Source organism: Cyrtonyx montezumae, unplaced genomic scaffold, assembly GCF_038088225.1.
Source record: "Cyrtonyx montezumae isolate F1298 unplaced genomic scaffold, pur_monq_1.0 scaffold_3, whole genome shotgun sequence".
Classification (NCBI taxonomy): domain Eukaryota; kingdom Metazoa; phylum Chordata; class Aves; order Galliformes; family Odontophoridae; genus Cyrtonyx; species Cyrtonyx montezumae.
In genome coordinates this window covers 85,584,975-85,595,812 of record NW_027072034.1, presented here as the reverse complement: position 1 = coordinate 85,595,812, position 10,838 = coordinate 85,584,975, and the positions used below count along the sequence as shown (strand labels likewise).

The 10,838-nt window shown below is 43.6% G+C and overlaps 1 protein-coding gene across 1 annotated transcript; it reads left to right on the top strand.

The window, feature by feature from the left end:
- Nucleotides 1–5,860: 5,860 nt before the first annotated feature.
- Nucleotides 5,861–10,838, top strand: LOC136052264 (cystatin-A-like). Its single transcript, XM_065742242.1, has 3 exons — nucleotides 5,861–5,982; nucleotides 9,034–9,135; nucleotides 10,612–10,838. The coding sequence occupies exons 1-3, from the start codon at nucleotides 5,917–5,919 to the stop codon at nucleotides 10,738–10,740; spliced, it is 297 nt and encodes a 98-aa protein (XP_065598314.1). The 5' UTR covers nucleotides 5,861–5,916; the 3' UTR covers nucleotides 10,741–10,838.

Below are 10,838 nucleotides of genomic sequence, written 5' to 3'. Positions count from 1 at the left end.
GGGGCAAGTACCACCAGCTGTGGTGTTGGCAATGCCTTTTATGCCATATGATGGTCCCTTCCAATTGGACCAGGAGCAGTTGCCAGGTGGAGAGTGTCTGGTACCATATGCTGTGCACATATGGAACCAACGGTGCTTCTCCCGTTGTGTGGTGGTCGTGGAGGGTTTTGGGTGGGGGTGGACCCAAGACCACCTAAGCAAGGTGACTAACTCCTGGCTTCTTCGTAGCACTTGGGCACAACATGCATTTGTTCTGCAGCTTTCAAAGGAGTGTTATGGGGCAGTTTTTGTTCTGAGGCCTTCACAAGATTGTTACAGTTTTGTCTCCAGTCACCAGTTAGCTGCAAGTCTGTCTTTTAACCAGTGAGAGAGAATTCACGATGTTACACAGTTCTGTATAGTGTGTTGTGGAGTGGAGTCAGAAAGAAATATGTCACCTTATTCCCACAAGGGGGCGTCCACCACCTCTCCGGGCAACCTCTTCCATTGCCTCACCGCCCTTAAGATACAAAACCTTAATGTCCAATCTAAACCTCCCTTCTTTTATTTTGAAACCACGTTCCCTTGTCCTGTCACAGCAGACCCTGCTAGAGTCTCTCCCAGTCATTCTTATGTCTCCCCTTTAGAGTCTGAAGGGCCACTATCAGGTCGTGTCAGAGCCTTTGCTTATCCAGGCTGAAGAGCCCCAACTGCCTCAGCTTGTCTCATGGGGGAGGTGTTCCATCCCTTGGATCATTTTTGTTGCAGCCCAGAATACTTTTGTAAGGGCAGGTAGGGACAGAACAAGGGGAAATGGCTTTAAGCAGGAAGAGGGTAGAATTAGACTAGGTACTAGTAAGAAATTATTTACTGTGAGGGTGGTGAGAAACTGAAACAAGTTGCCCAGTGAGGTTGTAGATGCCCCCTCCCTGGAGGCAATCAAAGCCAGGCTGGATGGGGCTTTGAGTAACCTGGTCTAGAGGGAGGTGTCCCTGCCTCTAGCAGGGGCGTGGAACTAGATGTCTTAAACGTCCCTTCCAACCCAAACCATTCTATGTTTCTATGATGCTATGATATGGTTGGCTTTCTGGGCTGTAAGAGCACACTGCAGGCTCACGTCCAGCTTGCCATCCACCACTACTCCCAAGTCCTTTATGGCAGGGCTATGCTCCACCAAGAGATGGATTTCATCTCTTTCTGTGGTCAAAAGCATTAACTGATGCCCCTGCCCAGGGTCTAGATCTCCTGCTTGCCCTTGTAATGGGCCATTGTAGGTTAGAAAGCCCTTTCCAGTGTATGCTTCTTACTTCTTGTTGTGAACTAAAAAGGAAGAATTTTCTGACATTTAGTGCTGTTCTCTTCTGTAGCCCTTAGACACTCAAGACTGATGAAATAGCTGATCTCTTTACAGAAAGTTTTTAGGATATAATTTGATAACCTTAAAGCAGACTGAGGGAGGAGACTTTTGACTGCTACTATAAGCTGCTGACAAATTTCTGGTACAGATTTCTGTTCATGTTTACAGTTGATGTACAATTTCAGAAATCTCTTGAATTCAGGATCAGCATCAGGAGGGAAACCTTTTATTTTCAGAATAACATGTTAAGGCTATTGTTCTTGTGATGATGCCAGCTGGATCCTCAGATGGGAGGTGAAGAGCTACTCTCTTTTCACAGACCTTGAAATCTGGTGCAGAACATGTTCATTTCAGTCGTGGTCAGTCATGTCTTATCACTGTGAAATGACAAGACCAATCTACTTGCATAGGCATCCCAATAATTTCTATGGAGCAGGCTTTAATTTCTTGTTTAAAAATAACTTAAAACACATTTTTGCTTCTGTTTTGTTTCTCTACTGGTACTTTTATTGACTACAGTTTGTGTTTATTACTTAAAATTGCTTACATGGGATCAGAGAGTAGTAGCCAAGATGCAAAGATATTTTTCTTCATGAGTTTAATAGTATACACCACTAAATGCTACTCAGCTTTAAGGCCAAAAAGAAGAGTAGTGCTGCTGTTAACAGCAGTGCACTTGTGTGAAAAGAAATTGCAATCTCTGCAAATGCTGAGCATACTCTGGAATCGTACGTAATATCAAACGTGTTTTAAACAATGGAGACACAGGCAAACTTGTCAGTGTTCTGCAAGGATGGCTGTTCCTTTCAAGTCAAGGCAGTGTTCCAAATGCTGATCCATTACATCCATAGTTTTATGAGAGGTTTAAATGAAGACTGCATTGGACAGTCTTTTGACCCTGACCATCTTTGGCAACAGGTCTGTGAGATGTCAGCATTTTGAGAACTTCATGGTTCCATGGGTTCATGAACTACGTGTGTAGGAGAGTACTGCATCCCAGTGTTAGACATATCCCTATATTTTGAGACAGTCACTATTGCTTCTAGGAAGGAAAACAAGCTGATTTGCATGTGTGAACTCTAGCATAATGATGATCTGAATGAGATAACTGAGTGCACCCTCAGTATGTTTGCAGATGATGCCAAGTTGGAGGAAGTGTTAATCTGCCTGAGGGTAGAAAGGCCTTACAGAGGGATCTGGACATGCTGGATTGATGGGCTGAGATCAATGGGCTGAAGTTTAACAAGAACGAATGCTGGGCTCTGGACAATGGTCACAACAACCCTAAATGCTACAGTCCTGGGGCAGAGTGGCAAGAAATCTGCATGGAGGAAAAGGATTTGTGAGTGTTAGTTGACAGCTGGCCAAGGAGGCCAGTGGCATCCTGGCTTGTATCAGAAATAGTATAACCAGCAGGACCAGGGAGGTGATTGTTCCTTTGTACTCAGTACCTCAGTGAGGCCACATCTCAAGTATTCTGTTCAGTTTTGGGCCTCTCACTACAATAAAGACATTGAGTACCTGGAGCTTGTCCAGAGATGGGCAATGAAGCTGTGAAGGGTCTGGAGCACAAGTCTTACAAAAAGTGACTGAGGGAGCTGGGATTTTTCAGTCTGGAGAAGAGGAGGTTCAGGGGTGCTGTTATTGCACTCTACAACTCACTGGAGGGAGGCTGTGGTGACGTGGGAGTTGGTCTCTTCTCCTGGGTAACTGGTGACAGGACTAGAGGAAATGGCATCAAGTTATGCCAGGGGAGGAAAATAGTTTTCTCTGAAAGAGTGGTCAGGCACTGAAAAGGGCTGCCCAGGGAGGTGATGGAGTCATTGACCCTGGAGCTATTCAAGAAATGTGTAGATACTGTACTAAGCAACATGGTTTAGAAACCAATATTGTTGATAAGTGGACTTTTGGGCTGGATGATTTTGGAGGTCTTTTCCAGCCTTAATTCTACGATCCTATGTTAACTGTTAATGTTGATTTCCTTCCATTCTTCACAACTCGGCATTTGGAAGGAAAAAAAAAATTCACATGCCTTGAAGCCAAAACCAAGAAGCCCAGAAACATGAAGTCCACTGAGTCATTTCTACATAACATTAATGTATTTAGTATCATTCCTGGAGTCTACCTGAGATTGTAACTTAACTTAGTACTTGATGCAATTCTTGCATCAGAAGCAAGGGTTCTCCAGAGGAAGTATGTTGCTCTGGGGACCTTGTCACCATCTCTTTCCAAGGGAGTTATTGAGATCTCCATCCTAGTGAGTGAAGAAATTTGTAAAATGGCCTTATTTAGCACTGGCATTGCAGAGTTATTGAATGTATTCTGTGACTTCTGACCTCAGTAAGGTGAACTGGCTCTGCCAGTTAATTAACTCATCTGCCTTGCTGTGAGAGTGAAATGAAAGCATATCAGCGAATAAGCTGCGTCTTATGCAAAAGAATGAGGTTGAACTCATTGGCTTGAGTTGTCACGTACTCCATGAAATGTGCTGTGAGGATGTCATCTGGAGTGGTGAATTCAGGGGAAATGGCACGTTCTGTCTTGAGCATCTATTCCTAAGAACCGGGAATATATTTCACTATGTTCAGAAAGATGTGTTGGGAGAACTGTTTTTCCTCACGTGGCTTTCATTGAGTCACATAACGCCGCTGCTCAGGTTTGAGAAATTCTACAACATCTTTATCTGTAACATGCTCCTATCTCATTCTATATGCCCCTGAATTTAGTGTCCTGTCAGCCCCAGTTTCTCAATCTCAAGTTATCTGTACCAAGAAGAGGCCTTGAAGCTCTACTTCAAGATATGAAGTACATGTTTGCAGTGTGTTGCATCACTTGTTGTCTGCGAGGAAGGCAATTTTTCAGGAAAAGTGTAAATGGTACTACATACTGAATTATTGCCATGATTATCTGAATGCAATCATAGGTTTTGTAGGAAAAGTATGGAATTAAATAATTTGTGGTACTTACCTGAACCTAGGATTGTTTCCCCCCCGCCCCCCCCCCCCACCTTCTGGTTTTGGTCAAACACCTTTCTGATCAAGCAGAAGGAAGTAAATTCACTGCACATAAAACAAAATCTGCTTCTCTTTCCCACTCAGAAGGCTACTGAGATAATAGAATCATAGAATTGCAGAATAGCTTGGGTTGGAAGGTACCTTAAAGCTCATCCAGTTCCAACCCATCTGCTTTTGGCAGGATTGCCACCCACCAGCTCAGGTTGCCCTGAACTGCCCACCATCCAACCTGGCCTTGAATGCCTGCAGGGGTGACCGCCTCTAGTCAGCAGGAGTCCGTGATGGAGTCATCCAAGACTGGGAGGAATAACACACATCAATTTATTGAGAGCTTTCTTAACAACAACTGACACTCTACTCAGAGGTAGAATTGGCTAATTTGCCAATTATGATTAATAAGCATTACAGGAAAGAAAGTACTAGCCAATGACTACTACATGAAGTGAAAGAATAAAAGAAGATAAAGAGAAAAGATAAGGAAAAAAAAAGAGGAAAGAGACAGACAGAGATGCAGACACAGCAAAGCAAAGTGGTTCACCACCCCTTGATCTTGACGTCTTGGCATCAAGTGCTGACCTCCAGTAGTGGTGGCTTGTCCCAGGTTTGTGTTGGTCACAAATGTAATGACGACAGTACTAACTCATAGTGTGAAGAGGCTGAGCCTGCTCTTTTGCAGTGATGGCTTCAGGCTTCAGGATCTCAGCAGGAACTACCTTGTTCCTGTCTTCCAGGCCTTTCAAATTTAAGTCAGCAGTTAAGAGGAAGCAGGGAAAAGCCAGCTTCTATCTTGCCTTCACAGGATACAGTGGATGGCATCATCTCCAAATCTCCTGTTTCAACTGGTTTCATTTGCTCCCCGGCTAGGTCTTCAGTCAATAAAACCTCTTGGGCCCTCCCATTCGAAGGCAAACAACTCCAAAGAAATACTTTCAAATGTGAAACTGTCCACAAAGTGATGTTGATTGCCTCATGCTGATTTGAGACACTCCTTACCAGTCTCAGACAACATCCCTTCCTTCAGTTGTGCCAACTGCACCACTCGGTGTAGTCAGCAGACTTTCTGAGTGAACTTGATCCCATCATGATACAATTTCAATGGGACTTGTGCTAAGGAAGTTACTGAATGGTTTCTTCTGATCTTGGATGGTGTTGGGAAATACTAGGTGTGACTTTGATTAATTTCCTGAGTGTATGGGGTAGTCACCTGTATGTGGGTGAAGCCAGAGATTCTGGTTTCAGCCCAAACCATCTGTCTTAAGGTGTGGGGGCTGGAGATTGTCATTTACTCTTTTTTATTGATTGGAAATTTTATGCACATAAGATCTTAAAGTGTTCTCTAAGATCATTTAGTATGACTATAAATGCTGCTTGACATGGCTTTTGCCTCTATTTTCCCTATTCCTCTTCCCCTCTGGTTCACTAATGGTAGGCTCCATATGTTAAATGTCACGTGATTCTATGACACATGTATATGTATTTATAGGAGGTGCTTGGTGATACTTCTCAGACTGTTCTGGACATCTCTCTTCAGAACCTCTGCAGATCTTAAAGAAGTTTCCTGCCACCATGATGACTGGGGGCCTATCTGACACTAAACCTGCTACTCCAGAGGTCCAGCATCTTGCTGACCAGGTGAGTTGCACCACACCTATAGATGAATTCTGTGTAAGGGGCTGAACTGTGAATCTTGTTGGAAGATAGGAAAGAGCACGTGGTGATACTGAGTGTTTAAACTGAAGAAGCTGAATGTGGGGATTCCTGTAGTTGCCAGTGCATATTTCCTCAGCATTTTGGATAGGCGCTGTGCCAATAAGACAAAGCCAAACGATGTTTCTGTCTTTGTCTGTAGGTAGGCATAGTGCTGCCTACCTTTAGGTGCTTTTTGCACGTAAGTGGAAGACCGATCTACTATGCCAGCACTGAGGTAGATGTGTTTGTAGGGAGAAGATTTCTCACCTTACTAAAAAACTGCAGATCCTGTTATGCCCTGTGGGGCAGCAACTCACAAAAGGCCATGAAGTGCATCTCGAGGAGCAAGAGGGGGACAACAGGGCACGACAAAGCTTCTTTCATGACTCCTACCAGGTGGTTCCAGCAGTTGTCTTCACCCTCACAGTTCTGAGGGATGAGTTCCCCCCTTTTTGACAGCTGGCTAGAGTGTAGCTTATGCCCTCCTTGAGGAAACTCATATAAGAAGTAGAGGAGCAGAAGATGCTGGCTGACAGTGCCACACACTGCTGTGTGTGCAGGGCTCCAGCTCCCTTTCCTGAGGTGCCTTAGGGGATGATGTTTGCACCAGCACTGCTCTGTGTTTCCTGCGAGCTTGCAGGCTGGGAGCAAGCAGTGATGGAGCCAGGATAAGGTGAGCTGGGCTGTGTGCAGGGGGAGGCACAGCCAGCAGGAGATCCTGCAAATAGGCTGTGTAGGCTGGACGTATAGGTAGGGAAAGGTTGGAGTAGGAAGGATGGGGATAGCGGATAATGCTGACAGGCTCATCAGTGGGGAGATCATTTACTGCAGAACAGGAAGGGAAAGGGTTATCTAAAGTTGTTGGGTGGATATGAGTTGAATTATTCAGGAGCAGTATCACTGTTCCTCCTATATAGAACTCTGTAACAACTGTGGAGGATAATACAGATAATATGGTGCTCTTCTATACTCACTATCTTTGGGAAAGTGAAAATGAATTATTCTTCAATATTTATTTTCTACAAGTTGACATTTCTGCCTTGTGCTGAGACTGGGAGAGAGAAGTCCCCCTGGTCCTCCCCAGGATCATCCCCTGGTCCTCAGCCACCCTTTTGCTGGCTCTTTTTCTTCACAGAACCTCACACACTGCTGCAGAGCCCCTCATATGGTTAATAGGGAAAACATAATTGTGAAGGTATGAGTTGTGTTGGGTCAGCCCTCCTGTGCTCCCAGCTGGATAAATGTTAACTTTTAATGATGTCATTCTGTATGATTTTATACTCTGCTAAGAGCAGGAACAATTGGCATGATTTGAGTGAAGTTATGAAAAGTGTCTGCAAACTGTGATATGTTCAGGGTCTGTCAGCCTTAGGGATTCTGTAGTTGTGTACTTGCACCTTTGCCTTCTCTGTCACCTAATCCTTAGAGATCTAGGGGATGTTGTTTGTTCAGTCTCCTTGTTTTATAGCTGTTGCCTAAAACTGAGGAATGTTTGGTGTTTAAGCAGCTGTTAGATAAGGGCTTAGAAACGTAATTTTTTTTCCATTTGAGGATTAAGAAGCTGCCTGTCTGGTTTTACAGAAGGCTCTATCTATAAGTGACAAATGGGGAAATAGTGGTCAGAGTTTGTGAGACATCATTAAGTCTGGAGAGGGGCAACGCTGATGTTTTTTCTACTGAGGTAGGAATAAGGAGTACCACAGTTAATCCCATCCACCTGGCTGGAATGGGACTGGAAATTTTCCTGGCTTGCTGGAGTCAGCAGCTCTCGAGCTGGAAGCATAGCTGTCCACTGCCTAGAACAGAAGCCATGTGGCAAAGCCTCACTAGTGTGCAAGAGGAGCAAAAGGCTCTGGGCAGTTTGAGTAAACAATTAGAGTACAAGATTAGGGGAAACCCGCATACGATTAATGGAAGTTATTGGATTATTTCTGCCTGAAAATAGTTGATCTGGATTTTACTGAGGTACTTTTTGGGATCTATTTAGTAGGAAGGAATGCCGTGGTAACATCTGAATCAGCTGTGCTGAGCCATTATTTCTGCCTTCTAGAAGGCAGAAATAAGTTTTCTGGTTATGTGTGTTTCAGGAAAAACTATTACATTTGGTTTTTCTTTTTAATATGTATATGAAAATTTTGTAAATGTCTGAGCTGTGCATACTTTAAAGATTCACAGGGCTTAAACTGAGCACTGTGTATAAGCATGTCTACCGGAGCTGCCAGGGTAAATGCTGTCAACACAGAGCAATGCCTCTTTACAAGTCTTATGAGGGAGCAACTGAGGTTAGTCTGGAGGAGAGGAGGCTCAGGGGAGTCCTTATTGCTCTATAGAACTGCATGAAAGGAAGTTGTGGTGAGGTGGGGGTCGGCCTCTTCTGCTGTATAACTTGCAATAGGACCAGAGGGAATGGCCTCAAGTTGCATCAGGGGAGGTTCAGGGTGGACATGGGGAAGAACTCCAAAAGAGTGTTCAGGCAGTGGCACAGGCTACCCAGGGAGATGCTGTAGTCACCGTTCCTGGAGGTGTTCAAGAAACATTTAGATGTTGTACTGAGGAACATGGTTTAGTGGGAAATACTGGTGACAGGTGGGCAGTTGGACTACAAGATCTTGGAGGTCTTTTCCTACCTTGGTTGGAATAGAATCTGTGATTCTTCTAAAGCTACACTACCTGCAGCTGCTGTGGAGCAAATGCCTGATGATGTTTATGCAGATCTAGCACTGACTTTTGGCAGGAGACAGTTTAGCTGGACAGCTTATAAGAAAAAAAAATTATTAGGAAGACTAATTATAATGAGATTTGAAAGAATGCTGGAGGCAATGCTTAAAGTAGGAAAGAGAGCTGAAGATCTGGATGTAAATTGAGTTATTTTGGTAGTTCTGAGTTTATTTAATTGCGGGTGTGTGCTTAGAAAGCTGAAAATTTGAATGGTTGTCAGGAAGGAAAAGCTTAAATATGAACCTCCCGAACATTTTTTCCCATTTCTGTTTACAGGTGAAACAACAATTAGAAAGCAAGGAGAACAGGACCTATGGCATCTTTGAAGCCATTGTATACCGGACTCAAGTGGTTGCTGGAACCATCTACTTCATTAAGGTTTGTAGATATGACAAGAGGGACTGCTTTGTAGTTAAACAATGTAGGTGGACTTGCTTCGATTTCTTGCCACTGTGCAAATGTAGAAAACCCTCTTACGTGCCCAGTGGAGTTAGGAGTATCTCCAGCTGTTTATAAAGTTCCTCTGTCACCACCGTAGAACAGGAATATAAAAATTTAAAAAGCATGCATGGCTTCTTCAGATGTGAATGATAACTTTTTGCAGGACCAGCTCACTCAGAGATTATGATTTGCCTCATCAGCTCAAATTATCTCTACCAGCCAGAGCTCAGCAAAGCAGTGGCGTTCCTATTGCCCTTCTGTTGCCTGGTAGTGATTATTCAGATTAATTCCAGGTCAGCCCAAGGATCTGATGAAGTATTCTTCCACATAATGCATGCAAGCATCCCAGATTCTGCTGACTAAGGCTGCATGCAGGCATGTGTTCACACTTCGGTTCTGTGCCATCTGCTGCAGAGGTACAGCCTGCATACTAGTTCTTGCTTTATTTAAAAACAAACCCAGAACAACAAAAAAGCCAACACTTTCATTTGTGAAAGAAGAGTGCTTCACTTGGAGTCCTGATAGTGTGATTCATCCTCTTCTGGAAAACCTTACCCATGGATTTGAGCAGCTTTTTGAGAAGTAGCAAGTAAGAAATTAAAGAACACAGTTTGCAACCAGAATGAAAGGTAGGAAAACATTACTAAGAGGCAGGCTGGCTTTCTGTAAGTAGAGCAAACACTCCATTTACGTGTGGCTATCAGCTTGACACGAAGAGAATTGGCAGTTGGAGTTTGGGGCACAGTGATTCTGAAGAGACACAAGCATTTGCTCATATTTAGTTGATCCATGGAAATACAGACAGTGCTAAACTTTCCTGAGTCTGTCCTTAAGATCTCTTTTCACAGTTAATTCTACATTCTGTGGGTGCTGGGGAATTGTCAGACTACATATTATATGGCCAGTCTGAGCCTTACTTAAATGAATGATGTTTATCCTTGTCCTGTTCCTGTGAGATGAGCTTTCATTTTTTGGGCAAGGTGCTGATGAAGAGTAACAACTTGCAGGAAAGCTGTGGTAAAGCCAGAAGTCGTGAGCAGTTGCTAGTTGGGTTTGCTTGCTGGCTTCTGTCTACTGATCCAAGTGCATGATGTTTCAAGCTGATGGACTGAGTAGAATCAAGGAGCTAAATAAATAGGATTCATCAAAATGTTCCTCCTGTTATTCCTTTGGGTGCTTCCATACCTGGGCAGTCCTCATTTTCCATTGAGTCTGAAGGTTTTTATAATGGTTTATCACAGTCTCTATCACATACAAAAATAGTCACGATTTACAGTCCAGACTTGGTTAAGAGATGTGGAACTGGAGATGTGTCTAAAATTAAGCTTCTGACAGAACATATTCTTCCGAGTATAGGCAGGAATCTTTTAGTTGTATACACAATCCTCACTCTCCTTCTGTTCTTGTTTCCAGGTCCAAAATTCTGATCATGAGTTTGTCCACTTAAAAGTATTTATACCCCTTCCTCATGAGAACCAAGATCCCAGCCTTATGGGTTTTCAGACTGGCAAAACCAGAGATGATCCTCTGACCTACTTCTGAGGGCGGTGAGGAATGGTTCCTCACTTCTGCAAGCCGCTTGTGGATTCTGCTTCTCTCAGTAAATGCATGAGAATAAAGTATGTTTTGAAAGCTGTTCA

What these genes read in the sequence shown, in the direction of transcription:
- LOC136052264 (XM_065742242.1), top strand. Translation starts at nt 5,917, where the DNA reads ATGATGACTGGGGGCCTATCTGACACTAAACCTGCTACTCCAGAGGTC. An exon ending in TCCAGCATCTTGCTGACCAG is followed by an intron (nt 5,983 to 9,033) that starts GTGAGTTGCACC and finishes TTCTGTTTACAG; the next exon opens with GTGAAACAACAATTAGAAAG. An exon ending in GAACCATCTACTTCATTAAG is followed by an intron (nt 9,136 to 10,611) that starts GTTTGTAGATAT and finishes TCTTGTTTCCAG; the next exon opens with GTCCAAAATTCTGATCATGA.